This window comes from Opisthocomus hoazin, chromosome 7 (genome assembly GCF_030867145.1).
Source record: "Opisthocomus hoazin isolate bOpiHoa1 chromosome 7, bOpiHoa1.hap1, whole genome shotgun sequence".
Taxonomy (NCBI): Eukaryota; Metazoa; Chordata; class Aves; order Opisthocomiformes; family Opisthocomidae; genus Opisthocomus; species Opisthocomus hoazin.
Window position 1 is genome coordinate 33,337,428 of NC_134420.1, and position 19,966 is coordinate 33,357,393.

Sequence of the window (19,966 nt, forward strand, 5' to 3'; positions counted from 1 at the left end):
TGACCCAACTGTAGCCGCCGTTATCAGCTGGATTGTTGGACTTCCTCCAACCTGAATTTCCTTTCGTTATTGCAGTTATTGGACAGTGGATCCTTTTGACCTCACTGGTTAATAATGGAAGTGCTTTCCAGGAGGCACTCTTAATACTAACTTGTACATTTGGTCAGGGCCATTAAGAGGTGTAAGTAGTTACCATTGTACTTTTCATTTTCACGCTTACACGCAAGGATAGGGTCTCCATGAGCCCTCTGTAAACTTTCTCTACCTAAGAACAGCACTTCTCTGTCCTTCGGGACTCACACCTGCTTAAGATGGCCTCATGAGAGTTTCTTTGTGCACAAGTGTATCCAGAGGCAAGGGACCTGTGCAGGCACGTTATCGCACCAGCATCTTAGTAGCAGTTGAACGGAGCAGATTATTCGACAGTCTCTTTCATTTCTGGGTGGCCTTCTTGAACACTGCTGGCGCGTTAGTAGTTGGGAGTCTCTAGATACCAGGTTTAATTTTAAAGCCGTACAAAGGGTGGCCAATTACAGTAGTTCTCTTTAATGCCCTAATTAGATTCCTTTTGTAAAGGCAGGTTATCACTTTGCAATGCTTGAAGCACATGTATGTTTCTGTTCCAGTTACTGTGTGATGCAATGTTGTCTTGTGCAGGGGGAAAGGTTGAGTCATGCCGTGGGCTGTGCATTTGCAGCATGCCTGGAGCGAAAGCAGAAGCGAGAGAAGGAGTGTGGAGTGACTGCCACCTTTGATGCCAGCAGAACCACATTCACTAGAGAGGGGTCATTCAGGGTCACTACAGCTACTGAACAAGCAGAGAGAGAGGAAATTATGAGACAGATGCCGGATGCTAAAGGTACGGGGTGCAGCTTACATAACCATCCACAGCGAGCAAAACCAGCACTGAGGTGAACTGGAGCCTGTGCGAGGACTGAGGCTTGATGTCCTCACAGCGTTCCCTCTCTTGAACGTTATTATGTGCAAATCGTATTCCCAGACACTTGTCACTTCACAAGATGAAAAATGCTCCCGGGTTCACTCGTAGCGCATTTTCCCACATCTCCTCTCAAAAAAGTACAAGTGGCTTCATATGTGAAAGCTGTTCCTGCTTTGTCTTGTCAGCCTACTTTACGGCAGCGAATGCCGTAGGTACCATACTAAAAGGCCTTGCTAGAAAAATGTTATAAAAGTGATAGATATAGAAAATAGATTTGCCAGACATTAAGTAATCCTTTTTGAGGTCTAAAGCTTGTGTAAATGAATGGAAAATGATACGCATTTTTCTTAGAAAATAATGTATTTTGATTTTGAAGGCAGGTTACAAAGTGTATATATAGAGTTACATTGCCTGAGGGAAGAACAGATCGCTCACGGTGTGCTTGCTAAGAAAACCAAAACAGCCCCCTTCCCATAAAACACATAACTGTTGCACTGTTAATTGCATTCAAAACTAGTAACTAGCTGGTTGGAGAGGAGTTAGTTTCTACTTCTTAGCCATTTAAAACACCATTTGAAGTGTTCTGAAATTCAAATGAAAGTAGAACTTCTTACTCAAGTTCTATTACAAGTAGTGGAGTTCTACAGCTAGCAAAAAATAAGTATTACAAATATTGTTCATAGCCCTCTTTACAGTGGAGCTGAGCTTTTGTTTCAGAGGGTTGCACAGCACGTTTTATGTTGCCACTTGATTGCAAAACTTTAATCTTCGTTTTCATCATCCATCTGCTTGTTCTCATACATTAGTTTTAGAATGTGCTAAATGAAGCTTAAACACAAGGCCTTTGTTACTTGAGGGCATGAGTCAAAGTCCTGACTCAGTGAAGGTGTGTGAAATCCTTTCCAAGAAAGACTGATTAGAAAAGTTTCACTTGAACAAGCAGCTGCAGCTCATGGGTACTGGACCTTGCAAGACAACATAATTAGTTCCTCCTACCATTCCAGCTCCTCAGAACTCTCTGGTGTGACTCCTCTCTTTACCAGACTTCTAGTTATTCTGTTGATGTGTCAACAAAAAAAGTCATTGTTTTTCCTAAAACATTTGGAAAACAATATAGGTAAAGTAAGAGTTCACGCCAGGATAGTGAGATTTGCCCTTCTCGTGCTGTGTTCATGAGCTGTGTTTATTGCCTCCAAAGCCAGTTCACTTAGACACAAGTGAGAGGGATTTCCCAGAGATGGAAAAATCCCCATTGCTGTTGGGATCATAGGTGTCAGGATTTAAACCAGGCTTAATCCTACATTTCTACCATGAGGCCTGGCTGACAGAAGCACTGTGGTGCTGTGCAGAACCTTGCAAAATGAAGCAGCTGACTTGAAGTTGGAGGAGCTTCCAGTGCAACCAACTAGTGATTGAGTGGTGACGTTACAGCTAAATACGGTTAACGAAGTGACACAGGAGCTCGCTGTAAATGTGCCTGGTGTTGGCAAGGCTTGTCAGGCTCTCCCTTGCCGTACAATTCCATCTGTCTGTAACACATTTGCTGGAGGAGCTGGGGAGCTGCAGCATGAGCACTGAATGCAGCCTAACCTGTTAAGTGCTGCTGCTGCCTTCACCTACTGAAGCTTGCACAGGGTGTTTGGCTACTGCTGCTGGTTCTGCAGGGGTAGGAGGGTGGCTGTTAAAAGGAGGTCCTAGAGCTGGGTTCTGTTCCGTGCTGCTGCTGAGCTATGCCCACCTATGTAACTTCATGCAGTTTGGAGAAATATTTTGGCCATAGTTCTGTGGGAGGCAAAGTAAAGGACTCAAACACACAGTAGACTTTTCAGTCTTAATCATAAATGAATTGCAGGTATTTCTAGAGCTGGGGTCTTGGGAATAGCTCGAAAGAATACGTGTAGAAGGCCATCATTTCTAGGAAGTGGCTAGCCTTGGTAAGCTTTGCTGTGGCTACTGGATGTATGTAAAGTGACATGGTGAAGACAGTGAAGGTATACGGAAATGATTGTTCTGCTGTGGTATTAGAAACTCGTCTGGAAGAGTACTAGTTATGCAGATTCCTGCAATTTCTCTTTTCAAAACAAGTGGGAGTAGGGGCAGGCAGTCGAACACTACTTTGCTTCACTCTTCTAACCTCACCCTATTTCCTCCAGCAGTTGAAACAGAAGTGAAAACGGTAGCAGCAGGTGCTGCTGCACCAAGCAGTACTGCCCCCCCTTCCGGCTCGCCAACCTCTCCTACTGCTGACGTTGCTGCCTCTCTGGATAAAGAAACGAGCAATCCCCACGCTATTCCACGGAGGCATGCCCCTATAGAACAGCTTGCCAGGCAAGGGTCTTTCAGGGGCTTCCCTGCCCTTAGCCAAAAGATGTCTCCTTTTAAGCGCCAGTTATCTTTGCGAATAAATGAGCTGCCTTCAACAGTGCAAAGGAAGACCGATTTCCCCATGAAAAACTCAGGTAAAGCCAGATGGTTCCAGTGAAACATTACCTTAAATTGTCTCTTCCTCCTCTCCTTCCCTGTGGCTTCAAATAACTTCTGTTTTTCTAGTAAATCCTTCTTCCTGCCGCATGTGCATCATTTCTCATGAACAGACATCACCATGTCGAAAAATTCTGCTTTGGGAATAGGCAAGAATTTCAAATGCAGTATTCACATGCAGAAGGCAAATGGTTCTAATCACTGTCTGAAATAATGGAGCGTGGCTTGTAGTGCTCCAGGAATGGGTGTTGGTGAATTTGTAGGTGCTGGCTCTTCCCTCTGAGTCACTGAACCAGTTCCTCCACTTAATGCCAGGGCATCTTGAGAGACAAATCCCTTCAAGGCCTTAACCGCTTGCCGTGGGATCATGGGATGCTTTTCTGCAATCTGTCCTGCTGCCTGCCTGCATTCTTCTTTTTGAGAGCTGTGAAATGGCTTTTCACCTTGCATTAAAAGAAGCTGGTGGATACAGCTGGCTGTTATCAGTAATGCGTGGTACAGCTTTCACACGATGGTGGTGGGGTTTGCTACAGTTATCCCAGCACAAACACCTGGGGTGCTCAGTACCTTGTGTAGTGTCCTAGAATCCCCTTCGCTAGGTTGTCCTGCAGGCCAGCTGTACTTTTACTTGGCAACAGAGCTAGTTCTAGGGTTCTAAGCTTTAAAGTTGAAATCACCGTGGCAAAGGCAGAACCAACAAAAATACCTAGCCTGACTTCTCCTGTAATCCTTATTTGGTGATCTGTGCTTTAAGGCCAGCACTGATTTTATCAGTTTTACAGTAGTACTGCACTGCGTACTAGTGATGCTCACTGAGCACGCTACAATCTGAGTTTTTCATGATTCAGAACATTTCTGATGCATGTTCGCATGTATGCTGCTGCCAGTGCTGCTTACTGCCACACCACATGCGCTGTACTGGGATACCCTTCAAAGAATCAATTTTTGGGCATGCCTCCCCCTGAATTTTGGCTGTGATGCATGTTGTGTCCAGATATCTTGGGGTTTTTATACTATTTGTGCTTAATTATGCCTGCTCATGTCAGTTCTGTGCAATGAAGGACTGATGATCAGTACTTTTGAAAAGCAATGCAATTAGTAATAATGAGAACATCTGGTAAATCAGCAGTTTTACTCCAGATGTTACTTTATCCACATTACGCTGATGTGTGGCTTAAAACAGAGTATCCATTTTATTGGAGCATTCAGCTTTTGCTTTGCAGAATTCTACCCCAGGAGCTAGGGATTTCAGCTACTGCTGCACTGGAGCAATCAACATTCTAACTCTAGACTTAACTTGCCACTGTACGTAGCTGTCAGCACATTGAAACTTCATCTAGTTACTGTGGAAGTATGTTGTTGGAACACTTAAATCTATCAGAAGTATTTTCATTTCACAGAGTGCCAAATCTTAGTGCCAAATCCTTGATATGTTTAGCACTTTAATACGGAAAGATTTAGATCTCTACTAAAGCTGTAGAAAGCCCTTTTATTTTCTGAAATGAACATCTTCTTGCATTGACACAGAGAAGCAGTAAGAACTGGCTTTAAATTTGGAATGCTCGTCTCCTTACTCTCTTGTCTGAGTCACAAAATACATTAATGTGTTCTGTTTCAGGTCAGGTCTTCAGCTGAGTTTAAAAAAAGCTGTCACACAAATCAGTAGCAGGAGCATCTAGGACATAAGGGAATTAATGATATTTCAGTTTCACATTGGAAGTTTAAAGGACACAGAAACAATTTACAAATACCAATTCAATGAATTTTGTTCACATTTTAGTCCCTGAGGTAGAGGGGGAAACGGACAGCATTAGTGCCCTGTGCTCGCAGATCACCAGTGCTTTCAGCGCGCCGTCAGAAGATCCTTTCTCTTCGGCCCCCATGACAAAACCAGTGACAGTAGTCGCACCGCAGTCTCCTGCCTTTCAAGGTTTGTGATCTCTTTGCGTGCCGTGGGCGTGCTGGATGAGGCTTGAATGCACATGATGTTGCTTTCCAGTAACACGTGGTCTTAATTTCTTGTGCAAGTCCTGTTATCAGTATTTTGGGGGAATCCATCCTGCTTTATTCATCTTGTCTGTTTAGTTTTTCTATGTATTTGTTTTTTAACAAAAAGTTCATGCACCTACCACACGATAGTTACCCGTAAAAGGGACTGGCTTTGAGATAATGATTATTTTAACATTTTGCCACCTGGACTGCAAAAACCTTATCAACTGTGTGTCACAGGAACCAAATCCCACAAGGGAAGAGATTTTGTGCCACCACATGATTACTGCTTTTTCACACAAACTCTTAGAGAAGTTGTGGAGAGGTGCCAGCCAGAGAACTCATAGCAGCCTTTAATCTTCATTTCACTGATATGCTTTTATACAAATTGTGTGAGAGAAGAACCTCTCCTTGTTCAGTGTCATTATTGTTACTTTGCATCTAAAATCTGTTCTTCTTTTTAATCTAAAAGTAATCATACAGTAACTTCTGGTGAGCCATATCTCTTCTCTGTAAAAACAAAACTGTAACTTCAGTCGGTCATCAGAACTCAGTATCTCATCTGATCCATAAAAATCCACCATCCCACAATTCTGTTAACAAGCAAGCGTTGGCTTGGTGAAATGGAATCCACTAGCTTTTAGCGACCGTCAGTCCAGCTTGGCTGATTTACACAAACTGCTGTCATGTGGAAGTGTCTAAAATTGTTGTGTATTGCTAGGTATGACATGGCCCACTAATATTCCAGTCACGTGCATGCCTTGCATGAATTAATTGCACTGATGTTGTCTGCTCCCATTTTAGTTAATGGCACTGCCTCTGCCTTCTGTGTGCTTGCTGCTAAACCGTCCCAAGCTGCTGTAGTGCCCACAGCTATGCCAGTTCGTGAAACCAATCCTTGGGCTCATGCTCCTGCTGCTAATACTGGAGCTGCAGCTGTGGTCGCTGGTAAGATTGGAAGTGGATCCGGTCCATTGCTACGAGAACTTGGATCAAAAGCGTAATTGAGCCCTGGAGACACTTGTCAATGCCACTTAATGGCAAGCGGAAGGAACGCTAACAAAAGCCGGAAGTAGTAGCCTGTTGCACGAGTGGATGGAGGGAAGCGAGGAACTCGCTGGTTCTGGATCTGTAAACTGGGCTGATTCTTATTTTGGCAGCATTTTAGAAAGTCCAGTGCTTAAAAAGGAAGTAATGAAATAGTGTGTGTTTGGGGATGAAGGGGAAGGAATCTCTGTGTGCACCCAAAGTAGTTTTTGTGTGTTCTTTCCACTAATGTACATGAGGAGAGTTTAAGTTGGTTGCTTAAAGGCTTGAGAGGTTCATTTCTTCTGTTCAGTAAGTTCAGTCTGTCCCTCCAGTCCTTGTCTGTAGTCATACACAACGTGAGGTGGCACTTTGAATAGCTGTCACCCATGTGGACGTGTGTGCTAGAAGGCTACAATCAAACTAACATCATGGCCTGGGGTAAGCTCAACTCAAAAAGAGAAACTTTGCTAGTGAAATGGTAGGTTCTGCTTGGCCTCGTAAGAGTACCAGACCCGTCCTCAGTAAGTCTTCCCCCATAAGAAAGAGTCCCTACGCTCTGCCCCCAACAGTTCCCCCTGTAAAAAACAACATTGGACTGAGCTTTAGGTGGCGTTTAACTAGATCAGGCTGAATGAAGACCACTGGGCAGCAGTGGTTTTCTGCTTCTGCAGAACACCAGGTAACGCCTGAATTGCAGAGCCATCTCTGGCATTCCTGGTTGCTTTTCTCATCACGTTGGAAACCTGGCAAGGTGCTATGGGAGGGAAAGAGAATTTGAAACTGTAGGGAGAAGGAAAACCAGAATTCAGCTGGTGGGAGATAGCTTTGAAACTGTGGGAGGAGTGGAAGTGATGGCAAATTTTTTTTAATTGTTAAAGGTAAATGAGTTGAAATCAGACCTGATTTTGTAGAAGGAAAGTCTAAAATGCGAAGTGTTGAACATTGCAAAAGAGTTTGAGAGGTTCACAGCCTGAGTTATACGTGAAAAGAGTAAGGGAAGAGTGAGTGGAGATGGAGAAAGAATATAAAGGAGTCATAGTAAGTACAGTTTACATATCATATAGTAATTTGATTAGATGTATTGCCTTAAATGTTCGTGTGTGTCGTAGTGAGTACTCACACTTTGCTTTAATGTGTAAGGGACAGAAAAATGATTGTTGTCTTGAACTCCCAATACGACAAAAATCTGCATTTTAGTGAAGAGACTCTTCTCTACCCCTTCTTCACCAGGGTCTTCCTCTAACAGAACAGTGCAGTGGCTGCATAGAGATGCTTCCAGTGTGGGTAGCAGTTTTTCAGCCGTGGAGGGAGGAGGACTGTCTGGTCTTGTGTAGATCCTCTGGCCTTTCTACCTGATAGAAGGGTGAGGAGTAGCGATACTAATGACTTCCCCCTGCTTTCCTTCCCAGGCACTGAATGGAGCGGCACCTCCTCAGGTGCGGCCTCACCAAGCGTCTTCCAAGGAAATCACAGACGTACCCCCTCAGAGGCAGACCGCTGGTTGGAAGAGGTCTCAAAGACTGTCAGAGCCCAGCAGCAGCCAGCCCCAGCCCCACAGCCACTGCTACAGCCTCCTCCAGCAGCTTCCCAGTCAGCACCAGCCTTCCCAGTCAGCACCTTCATTGCGCCTCAGCCTGTGCCGGTGGGTGTGGTGCCACCCATGCCGCCAGCGTTTATCCCAGCTCAGCCCTATGCCGTAGCAAACGGGATGACCTATGCAGCCCCAAGCGTACCTGTGGTTGGAATCACACCTTCTCAGATGGTAGCCAACGTCTTTGGCACTGCGAGCCACACTCCAGCAGCCCACCCGCATCAGTCACCCAGTCTTGCCAAACAGCAGTCGTTCCCGCAGTACGAGAGCAGCAGCGCTACGACCAGCCCCTTCTTCAACCCGCCCGCGCAGCACAACGGCTCTGCGGCTTTCAACGGAGTAGAGGGGGGCAAGTGGGCTGCAGAGGACAAGCATGCGCAGCCTCCCGCCGCGGCGCCACAGGTGGACCCGTTCGAAGCACAGTGGGCAGCGCTGGAGGGCAAGGCAAAGCAGCGCACCAACCCCTCCCCCACCAACCCCTTCTCGAGTGATTTACAGAAGACGTTTGAGATTGAACTTTAAGCAGTCCGGGGGGGGTGGGGAGGGGGGTAGATAAATTGTACGTTAGAATAGAGGGATAAAGGGAGCAGAGGGGACCGTTTCCGATCAGTTTGCTTTGATAATCCCAAAGGTCCCTTCAAAGGAAAATGAGTTAGAAAGAGGGAGCAATTATGGGGAGGATATAAACATAGAGAGAATTTGATGTGCAGTTCTTAAAAGGAGTCCTGGAGCCACCCCAGCCTGCATTCCCTCCTCACTTGAAAGTCAGACAGCGCAAAGGAAGGCGCCCAGTCCCCAAGCCAGTTCTGCAGAACCATCGCTCAGCTGACAGAAGGGTTTTGTACTCGTGTCCTTCTGGTGCTCTGCGAGTCCTGGATGTTCCCCCTCAGGGAAGCAAATGGGGTGGGGGGGGGGGGGGGTGGATATGGGTGGGAGGTTGTCACCTGCTTAGCAAAAGCTAGGTTTGTGGAAAAAGTTGAGCTTCCATTTTGGGTAACAAAGTGAATATTATATGTAAAGAATAAAGTAAAGCCAAAATCTTTATTTTTATGCATTTAGAATATTTTAAATAGTTGGATATTAAAAGCTGTATGAGTTGTAAGTAATCTTGCCAAAGGTTAAAAAAAAAAAGGGGGGGTGGATGTAAGAAATTGTACATAAGATTGATTTATCTCTGATTCTTATTGTAAGTAATATTGGGGGGGGTGGAAAAAGGGGCTCTAGCTTGTTCTTGTATCTGTTCATTGTAAGTAGCATATTGCAACAACAATCACAACCAATAAGTCATTATATCGTAGTTTTAAATAAAGAAAATCAAAGAACAGTATTGTCATGGTTTGTAAACCATGGGGAAAATGTACTGGTTTTTATCGGAATCAAGCTACATATTATATATAGTATGGGTTTTTTCCTTTCATGTATTGCTGCAGTTTCTTTGTCTTAATCTATCGGTTCTAACACTAATGTGACAACTTACTGTAATCATATCTACGTCCTGGGGCTGCCTGGGAAACCATTTTATGTTTGTCTGTCAATAGATCTTAGCAGTTTTTAACTTTGGTTTTATTTTTTTCCCACCGATTTGTGAAACCTTGTGGTTAAGGCTGCAGCTGGTCCAGGTTCTGCCTCTGGTGACTTGTGAAAACCATCTCATTTTAACTTTACTTTTAAACTTTGGCCTTACAAGCAAATGTAAGTTATATATATATTTGTACTGATGATTTATAATCTGCTTTAACAGAAATAAATGTTGGTGGTAGAAGCGCTGTCTGTGAAAGCTTTATCCCCCCCCCCCCAATTCAGTTTTTAGGATTTGCCCTCTGGGTGTCTGCTGTGTTACTCAGTGGGTGCGGATGAGCCCTGCTTGCCACCCTAGAAGCTTAGTGACGGTATCTTAGCACCTCTCATTTTGTACGCCATGTTAGGGTACCTTGAACTTTAGGACTGAACTTGCAAACATCCTTGTGACCTGTAACTGGATAAAGCTCTGGAGGGCTTCACTGAAAACGTCCGATTCTGGATTTGCATCACCATATTTTCTCAACATTGAATATTTAAACAGAGACAAATATGAAGACACTAACATTCAAAAAGGAAAAAAGGAGTACTCTGTTTTTCTTTCCCCTACTAGTAAATGGAGTGAAGATCCTAAGTGCCCTCTGAGAAGACAGTGTATTGTCACTCCTTTTGTCTTCTTCCAGTGAGCCGATACCTGCCCTGTTACTATGACTGGTTCTTCCGGCATTCTTACGTGCACCGTGTCGGTTTAGACACAAGGAAAAGTCAGACTTCGTAACCTGAAGAGGAAGAGGCACTCTCTTTGGCCCTAGCATGTGAGCTTGCCAGCAGTTTTGATTTCCAGGCAAGTGTAGCGACTCTCACAGTGACACTGGGACTTTTTTCTTTACAGACTCTTACCTGTTTTCAGTCTGACAGGGATAGTAATGGCCAACACTCCCTATAGTATTTGAGTTGCTACCAATGCTTTTTTCAGTTTTCAAAAAGCAAGCAAATATTTGTAGACATCTATAATAGGAAAGAAAGTACGCATAGGTTATTGTATTAGTGCCATATCTGTCACAGCAGTGCCCAAAGATCAGCTGAAAATAGCCCAGCATAGCTACACCCTTCCTCTGCCCCGAGAGAACAGTGAAGGAGATAAGCCCTTCCTGCAGTCCATTGTTGAGGGAAGAAAATGGACATCTTGATTCCCAAATCAAACAAAGTAAACATTCAGTTAGGCAGGTTACAGAGGGGAAAGCTCAGTTTACCAAATGGAAGAAATGCAAAAAGATGCTGGTGTTAACTGTTACAGTGAGGACACGTATTTAAAGCAGTGACCTGCCTGCCTTCAGCTGCTGCCCTGGTTCTGCAGCTGAAAGGAGGGCAGAGCGAACACGCACGTAACCAAGGCACGGTCAGTGTCGAAATCCTGCCCATCAGGGTACGGGTGCTGCTACAGCCCTCGAGGGTTGAGACAGTGCTCCCTGGCCCCATCGGGTAGAACTATGCTATGCAACTACTCCACTGACTACACAGACTATTTAAATATTCTAAAAACTCTGACATGGCAGAAAGGGTTATTATAGAAGTGACTGCTTCTTCTGGGACAAAAGGGTCTGCTACAACCACAACCAACTTCTAACCATGCTCCTGAGCAGGTCCACAGAGCTGGACTACTGTCTGTGCCTGCCACGTATCAACTGAGAGGTCTTCACTGGGACTGGAATTTAGACAGCCTGTGATTAGTCCCCGGTCTCAAGAGACAGAGTTGTACCAAGCCACTGGAATAGCCTATACACACACAAAAAAAGGTGCTCATCTGAGATGTTAAATGCAGAATTTTGTACAAACACAATTAGAAGCTATCTCAGGACCATCTCGTGGTTCTTAAATAGCCAGTGATGGCAACTTCGACCCTTGGGCTGTAGCGCCTTCCATAATTACAGCAGAGGAAGTGTTCCCCGATCAACGGGTCTTAACTGCAAAAATAAGTATTTTTGTCTTTTCTAGCAAGCAGAATCTATCAGACCACAGACAGACCCACCCCCAAACAGCTATGTGACTGTCACCTCGTGCTCCTTTACTGAATTCTGAATTGCTTCTAGACTTTGCAGTTTGTTCCCGTCTTAAAGCAGTGTGTCCAATCCTGAAGCCACACCTGCTGAAGCGCATGCAGTCACGAGGTTAATAATTCTTATTTTTAGGTGCAGCTGAACTGATTTACTGGATTTAGAGTCCAAACCAGCTTTAGGCTGTCAAGCCTGGGGATTTACACCTATGTATTACTGCTGCCCTGAGTACCGAGTCTGGACTGACAGAGAGGAGAGTGGTGTAAGCACAGCTCTGAATTAGCTGCCTTCCTTAGAAGCCTTAAAATAAAGTAACAGAAATAGGAGAAGGAAAAAAAAAAAAAAAAGGCAATCCTGCACACCCCACCCCACCCCCCCCCAACAGCAACACTACACATCAGTCCACTAGTTCATAGCTACATCAATGCAAATAACAAATGAGTGATGGTGCTAATTAATATGATTAACCCATCCAAGGCTCAGCAGGGAGTTTAAATGAGGAAGAGGGGGACTGTTAGGGCTGATGCTCGGGTAAAAAAATACCATGGAGGCTGTGAAAAATGCTTTTGCTTAGAAATAATTCCATTTTGAGATACTGAAGACACCCAAGGGCCTTTACTGGTTTATCATTAGATAATCTCACCTCCCCTGATTAATGCCTGAGACTGTCTTTTTCAGAGCCTCCTATGCCTGCTCGCTGCCGCTCAGTCTTGAAATGAAGGATGCTTTTCAGCTGTAGCTGCACTGCCTCTGGAAGTCCGCCCTCGTTAGCCCCTAGCAGCAGGAATCAGCCCAGCCCACAAGCAGAGCCAGGCTTTACCTGACTGAGACTAGAAGACAGATCATTGGGAGGTTTATTCTGGCAAGTCAAATACCCCTACATGTATTTTTATGTGTATATTATTTGCCTTCCCAAGCTGAAACAGCGCAATGCTACCACCGAGCTCAGCTTTGCAATAAATTCAAGAGCACAGTTCTGGCTCAGAAAAAAACCCAGAAATTATCTGCTGAGCCTTCTTAGAGCGAGTGATATTTAACCTGCAGCATCTCAGAACAGATAACAGTCATCTAAATTACCCCTAACATTCAGGAAGGGCTATAAATATTCTTCTATTTTGTCTTACGCTTTCTGTGAAGCATTGCTTCTGCATTTCACTCCAAAGCTGATTACAGTCAAGTAGAAACCAAAGTGACCCAACCAGAAATTTGTCTAAGGCCTACTGGCATAAAACAGCTCCAGTAATGTGATCTTACAGCTGCAGCCCTAGAGCTAGTAATCTCCTAGGACTTCTACACACATCGAGCTGTCTCCCATGGTCAGGGTCCTTTGCATTGAAGTGGAAGATGCTCCCCAGGATTACAAGCGTTCATTGCTCATTAGTGCTTTGATTAAGTCAGTTCAGGCCCATCTTCAAACACTTCAGAGGTTTGTTTTTTTTAAGAGCACTTCTCTCTCTGCTCGCATGAAGACTTGGTCCCTCCCTGTTTTGTGCTGGTTACCTGCCTTCTCTAAGTCCCGGCATCCTTACGCTCCCCGTGTCATCTTGTTCTGTGAATGACAGCAACTACCCTTAAGTGAAGAGATGGATTGGCTACAGCGAGCAGGGTGGGGGGGGAAGAAGTTTGCAATAAACTTGAGGGTGGTGGGTCTCCCACCTTCAAGCCGTTACACCCACTACGCTCTGTTCGCTTCACCCTCTTGAGCTTTCCAGCAGAGGAGAGCTCCCACCGCTGTTTCATGCAGTGAAAGTACAGAGTTCAGACTTCCAGTCTTGTCATAGGTCACCTGTACTTCCGTGTGGCCGTGGAGGCATTCGTCACCCGTGGAGGCGTCCGTCACACGCGGTGACGCTGCAGGCTGGCCTGGGGCTGGTAGCGAGCGCAGCTGGCGCAGCAGAAGCTGGCGTAGTATTCATTTCCGCAGAGCTGGGCCTGCAGGATCAGGCCACAGTTGGCGAGGTGGGGCTGGTCCACGCAGGCGCTGCTCAGGCCCACGACGTGGTTTGCAGCGGCTGCAGCCAAAAGGCAACGCAGCTGTGAATACGCTGCCAGGGCTTACCCTCAGGTTTCACTCCCCTCCCAAAGACACAGCACGTTCTTGCTTTCCCCACCCTGCCAGGTCTAAGGGGATTGTTTTAAATTTAGCCCAACGCCAATCATGAGAGAGAAACCGACTCCTCTGGTGAGACAGAGGAGAACGCAGTTTCTGGGGCTAATCTCCTGAGGAGAGACCACTCCAAACCCTTTGCAAAGCCAGCTGGATGGTGTCCAGAGTCCAAACACGAATCTTGCAGCCAACTATTTGGCCAGCCAACTACAGCATTTCAGCCTCAGGAAGCGAATTCGGCTCCCAGCACCCTGGTGGGGCGGGCACTTCCGCCATCCTGCTTTGCTGCCCAGGGAAGGCAGGACTCCTCGGGTGGCACAACCCAGGGGCTCCCACCGCTCTCCCCAGAGCTGGAGGTCGGCAGTGGACGGGCACAGACTTCTGCCGGTGGCCACAAGCCTGGCGCTGTGCCGGGAGAAGCAGGGAGGACGGGCTGTACTCACTGCTAGGCCTGCTCCTCAGCACTTTCACCTCGGTGCTGGCACTGACAGAGTTGCTGCTGCTGTAGGCGCTGCACGTGTAGGATCCCTCGTCAGCCTCTTGAATGTTGCTTATGACCAGGCTCCCGTCCTGGGACAGGTGGATGCGGTGGCCATCTGCCCGTGTAGGGACTCCGTTCCTGTGGCGAAAACATTTTGTGTCACTATTCCCACCCATGGGGGCTAAAGGAGCTCTCTGTGCTCCCTGGGGACTGATGCTCTGTGAAAGGCATGAATTTTTACAGATTCAGCCGGAAGGAAGAAAAAATCTTCTTTCGCCACGACCTGGCTTTACGGTTGAGTAGTGACACGAGCCCGAGTGAGTCTGCATCCGTTTGCCCACCGTCTGCGTGGGAGGCAGCTAGCTGTGCGCGCTGTACGAAGACATTGCCCTTCCTGCTATTACACATTTCTCAGGTTTGAGGAACTAAGAGAAAATCCAGGGTGCCTTTCCCTCTCTCCAGGTTGTGGTCTGGCAGTGCTTGTTTGGCTGGCACTGAGAGCAGCACATATTGCTTGAAGAACATATGGGGTAGTGAGCAATGCACCCTCTTTCCACTCGCTTAAAAGTTTGTTTATAAAAACATTTAAAATACCAGCAAGATTATGTCTGTTCTGTTCCTCCTGGAATATTCTGTGCCCAGCAGGAAAACTGCCTGAATTATGAACTCCTAGTTACCAAGGAAATGAAATTTGTTTCACTGAAAAGGGTTGCATTCAGACTCTGAAACTTCAATAATTTTTTTAACTCAAATACCAAACTCACATATGGAAGAAAAGCTCTCTTTGTGAGATGGCCCACTTCAGTCCTACCCCTCGGAGTAAAGGGATTTAAACAATTACCAATCCATCTCTCTGGATCCTTGTCAAGAAGAGTCCAAAACAAAACTGATTATTTTCAAATTGGGGAGGAAAAACCTCGCTAAACACTTGCACGAATTCTGAGTTTCACTGTAAACCATTAAGAGAAGAGGACACAGGTTTTCCTTTACCTCTACTAAAACACTTCAAATTATCCTTTGCTCCCACTTGACAGTAGAGAAAGAGAACTGTTGCAGCAGGAAGCTGGGAGAAGCATTGCTGTTATTGTAGGGGCTGAAATGTTTGCTAAGGTTAGGCAGAGTTTTATAAAGACCAACTAAAGGTCTTCCTCTGATTACTCATTTTAGTTTTTGCTATTGTAATGTGAGTAGCTTTCCAGCATGGAGACCTTCTGAACTCCATGAAATCTTACCTTAAATTCTGCCTTCCTGGAGCATGAACTTGGTGACCCCTACACCCCCCCCAGGGATCTTGCCCAGGATTTTTAAGGCAACAGGCAAGTCGGTAAGGAAAGGGTAGTGACGCCAGCTGAGGCTGAGAACTGTGGGTCTTCCTCTTGCCTGGCAGGCACCCTGCATTATTATTTGGAGGGCAAGTGATGAGGTTCAGGAAGAGAAGGAAAGGGAAGTTCTGTCTCATTTTTGCTCACCTTGACCACCTTATATTCACATTGTTGCCAGTCACTGTACAATGAAGCTGAGCAGTCCCTCCCTCGGGTACTGTGATGCTTGGCAGAAGACCGGTGATCCTCAGCTCTCCTAAACGAGAAGGGAAATCATCGCTAACAGGAAGACAATGCCATGCTGCCACTCGTAGTAGGAGCATTCCCTCATGGGAAAAGTATGCTATGATGAGCTATGAGCCCCTAGGCCTTGAAACAGCATGTTTGGAGCAATGTTGCTGCTGCTACGGGGAATGTGGATTTCCTAAGGGCTTTGGCCCAACCAAGGGCAAGTAACAGAGGCCTCGAAGAGCTTTTTCCTCCAGCTGGACACAAGCACATCACATGCACAGAAGAACCGTCTCCTTAGTTCCTCTTGCTCCTATGTGCATTCCACACCAGTGACCCAGAAACAGGGCCCTTAGAGTCACTCTTACTGTGCTCTTAGTCGCTCTTCCCAACTGCCTGGAGCACCACGATCTACTAGACACACAGAGACTACCGTTGGGTAAAACAACTCGCTCTTCCCTTGCCCTCAAGCTGCCTGTTAAACACCAGATGTGAAGCCCAGAGGCACGGACCAGAAACCCACACTGCCCAGCCCAGCCCTCCCTGCTTCCCGCTTGCGTGCGCACACGTGTGTGTGTACAATCATGCCATGCACGCCACCACCCATCCAGTACCTAGAGGTCGGAACAGGACCTGGCGCTGGTCCTGGTCACGTCCATTGGAGGCAACGCAGGTAAAGAAGCCCGCGTCTTCAGAGCTGACCCGGCTGATCACCAGGGCCCCATCGGACTGCTGCCTGTGTCTGGGGAACAAAGCCAGAAAGCCCCTCAGCCTGTGCTTGAGTCAGGATGGGACTCCAGCCACCGGAGCTGAAGCTAAGCCTCATGCACAACTTTGTGGTGACACTGAGCAAAGGTTTGTCAGCAGCTCAGTTCAACCTGTAGTGCAACCCCTGGTCCTCTGGAAAATCTTGCTGCTAGAGCAGCCTTCTGGGAGCAGAGGCTGAGGGGAGCCACAGGGGAGCATCACCAGTAGCTGCAGAAGTTCACTGCAGGCACCCTGATCTCTCTCTCTGCTGTCAACCTCTGCCCTGGCTCACAGACCAGCTGGTTTTTGGCAAATTTGCTTGCCATGTGTTTTCTTTCTGCTAATCTCGTAGATGAACAAATTTCAGCTTTGGCTCACTTGTAGGCCCTTTATCACAGCTGTTCACTTGAGGGTGCAATGTTCAGACTTTGATCTGTAGTGAGGCCAGGGCAGTCAGGCAGTACAGTCTGGCCCGAACAGAGGAAGCTGGCCAGCACAAAGCAGGGCAGCCCTGGATGCACGGCCAACTGCTCTGTTCTCTCCGGGAGGAGACAGGGAAAGCAAGGCAAGGAGGAGGCTCTCCTCCACATGAACTTGCCTCTGGGTACAGTGGACCTGCCTGGGAGCTCACCTGGGAGAGGAGAGGGGCTGCCCGTCTTTCTGCCACTCAATGGTGAGAGCTGGCGATGCTTCCACTGTGCAGGGCAGTCTGACTCTTTCCCCGACGTTGGCTTCCACTACCGAGGGCTCGCTCTTATCCATTCTCAACCTGCAAAGTCCACAAGCACAGCAAAAATTGCAGCAACTTCCTCATTCAGCATTTGACCTTCAGCACAAAGCTTTTCTAATCACAAGCCTTATTTGTTGCCTTCAACAGGAAAGGGTGGTCTCTGCACTCCCATCGGAGCTCTGATACTTGCCATTACCAACATTCACTCACAACACCCAGAAAAGAGCAGCCTCCACCAAATCCTGCTGCAGTTCAGCACAGCTTGGTGCTGCACTCCTGCCAGCCTGTTTAACCCTTTAGAGACAGCAACCCTGTTTCTCATGGCATCCCTCTGGATAACAGCCTAGGAAGCGTTAACAACATGAGCACGCGGCAAATGGTACAAAGTCCTGGAAGTTTCCCTCAAGGCTCTTGTCTGGCACACAAAAATGAGCAGATATGTTCTGGGGTGTGAAGAGCCCATTGTGATCACCTGGCTGCATGCAAGGCCCTGGAGCTGGCCATCCCCTTCAGGCAGCTGAAAGGCTGAGGTCAGGCTTTCGCACCGCTTACCTCCTCTTGCTCTTTGCTCTCTTAATACTACAGCTAAACACCATTTTAGAAGGGAACTAAACCATGAAGTTCCAGAGTCAAATAAAACATCATCTCCCCCACCCCCATTCTCTGACCTGAATTCTTGATCTCAAAAAAACAAAACCAAAGAGCCTTAATTCCGTGCTCTTAATTCAATGAATCACTTTTTTCTGCTTTTAGGCAGAAGCAGCTAAGGGGGTTGCTGGCGAGTTCAGCAAGTTGGCTGGGTTTTAGGTTGTAAACTCAAAAGAAGGGAGGGATCAGATCATGGTCCCATTTAATCTGGAGCCCCAACTTGGTGCATTTAAGGAAAAAATAATTTGTACCTTTTTATTCCTGTGGAGCCTAGAAGCACCAAAGAAACATGCAAGAAGCTACAAATATGCCACCCAGTACATGAAGAGTGAGTTTTGAGTCAAAGTGGTTTTTTCACAAAATATTTACAATAAATGAGTGGGGGGCTAAAGTAACCGGAGCTTTTTTTAATATGCATATATCTATTTTGTGCTAGGTAAGCAGATCCTATTTGTTTTGCTTTTTTCCAGAAGAGGTTTCTCTTTCAACCTACACTAATTTGAACAGCTAAGGATGCTGCCCCTGATATTTCTACCTTCGTTTGAACCTAGCTCCTTTGCCGTCTGCATCCAAGCATGTCTTTGCTCAGAATATGCTGCTTCTTTTAAGAGACCCTCAGGGAGGACAGAAGGCAGCTTGCAGCTGGGATCTTCTCCCGTTCCTGTTGTCAGCAGTTCAGTACTGCTTGCTTCCCAACCGTGCCCCAGAACAGCTGACCCAGGACCTTTCCAACCCTCAGCTTTTCTACATGAAGAGATGCCATATGGTTCATCGGCTGGGCATGGTGGACAAACTGTTGCTGTGCGTGAACCTACCTGTATGTGAATTGCTGATGCACAGAGGAACCGGCTGCCTGCACAGCCTTCCTGCCTCCGGATAGCTCTCGATGCTGCTGATTTTCCTTGTGAAGGACCCGACCTCTCTCACCCTCTGCCAGAACAGCGCTCTGGTACTCTATTCAAAATAAAATGCCATATGTGAATAAAAGGACCCTTCTTACTGTGACCTCTTGCGTAGCGTTTCTATGAGCTCGGGAGAGCTTGCTGAACTGGAGCCAAAGAGCCCTTCAGCCATCTGTTTTCTGGCTGACTAGTGCAGTGAGCCTGCGCTGTCTACTAATGAGAGTCACAGACCTGCAGGCAAGCAATTCTAGACTCCTTTCTCTCCTCTCTCAGTGAACATGTTGCAGCATCCCCTTAGGCCACGATGCCTTCTGCCCCATGTGCCATTGCTGTGACGAAGTACACTTCAGAGATTGAAGGCTACAGGGTGCCTTGCTGGCCCCTCTTTTGGGACTAGTCTTTCATATTTTTTTTTGTTTTTGTTTCTTGGATAAGGCATGTTTTTCAGAACAGGGAATTGTTTGTTACCCCGCAGGACCTGTCTGGGCAAAACACAAAACATAAAAGCACCAGCAGAGACAGCTATGGCAGACTGGTCGCATTACAGTGTGAGATGGAGGGCCCAGGGAACTACAGGAGACCCCTCTTTCTGGAGCCTCCTTCCTGGGATCAGGAGGCAGCTGATGGCCCTCAGGGAGCAAGGCATGCTCGCTGTGCTGGAAATGGAGCAGGTTACAGGCAAGCCACAACTCTGGTTACAGCGTGGCACTGCAAGGGAGGAGGTGCTTTAGGGCTAAGGCTTTATCATGAGGCAACACCGGAAGCAGCCCTGCTGCCTCCACACTCCCTCGTGGCACCCCTACAGCAGAGGAGACAGACTGCCTTGGCCAGCTCTGGGGACACCACTGCCACCGGGCAAAGGCAACGCTGCTAGCATGGTGTGGCAGCGGAGGAAGCTTGATCCTGCAGCCGGCTTTATTGCTCCTGTCATCAGTAACCATTAACGAGCAGCCCTGAGATACCTCTTTGGTAGAAGAGCAGAAGAGAAGTCACCTGTGATCTGTAACCGAACCTGACGGCTCTCTGTCCTCCTGTCAGAACCGAGGCACATGTAAGTCCCAGCGTCCTCGGGCTTGGCATTGCTGATCAGTAAGGAGCCGTCGGACTGGGAGGTGTGCCTGCAACAGGAGCCAGGACGAAGTGCCACTGCCTGGCCGTGGACAGTGGCTGGCCAAGGCAGAGCGGCCCGTCGTGATGGT

At 47.0% G+C, this 19,966-nt stretch overlaps 2 protein-coding genes across 9 annotated transcripts in view; one reads left to right on the top strand and one right to left on the bottom strand.

Annotated features, from left to right (window-relative positions):
• Window positions 1–8,954, top strand: part of NUMB (NUMB endocytic adaptor protein) — a 108,753-nt gene extending 99,799 nt beyond the window's left edge. For 2 of the 8 annotated variants that reach the window (XM_075427075.1, XM_075427076.1), the window contains 5 exons: window positions 658–859; window positions 3,094–3,399; window positions 5,202–5,351; window positions 6,215–6,358; window positions 7,849–8,954. In XM_075427075.1, coding sequence (XP_075283190.1) covers window positions 658–859; window positions 3,094–3,399; window positions 5,202–5,351; window positions 6,215–6,358; window positions 7,849–8,552 — 1,506 coding nt within the window. In that variant the 3' untranslated portion in view covers window positions 8,553–8,954. The remainder of the gene's footprint in view (window positions 1–657; window positions 860–3,093; window positions 3,400–5,201; window positions 5,352–6,214; window positions 6,359–7,848) is intronic. The other 6 variants (XM_075427078.1, XM_075427080.1, XM_075427077.1 and 3 more) reach the window with 5 other exon arrangements.
• Window positions 8,955–12,013: 3,059 nt separating this feature from the next.
• PAPLN (papilin, proteoglycan like sulfated glycoprotein) overlaps window positions 12,014–19,966 on the bottom strand; it is a 50,377-nt gene continuing 42,424 nt past the window's right edge. Inside the window, exons 22-28 of the mRNA XM_075425939.1 lie at window positions 19,761–19,885; window positions 18,681–18,819; window positions 17,119–17,256; window positions 16,355–16,482; window positions 15,660–15,768; window positions 14,153–14,328; window positions 12,014–13,614 (exon numbers count right to left, since the gene is read on the bottom strand). Of these exons, the coding sequence (XP_075282054.1) occupies window positions 13,439–13,614; window positions 14,153–14,328; window positions 15,660–15,768; window positions 16,355–16,482; window positions 17,119–17,256; window positions 18,681–18,819; window positions 19,761–19,885 (991 nt within the window). The 3' untranslated portion in view covers window positions 12,014–13,438. The remainder of the gene's footprint in view (window positions 13,615–14,152; window positions 14,329–15,659; window positions 15,769–16,354; window positions 16,483–17,118; window positions 17,257–18,680; window positions 18,820–19,760; window positions 19,886–19,966) is intronic.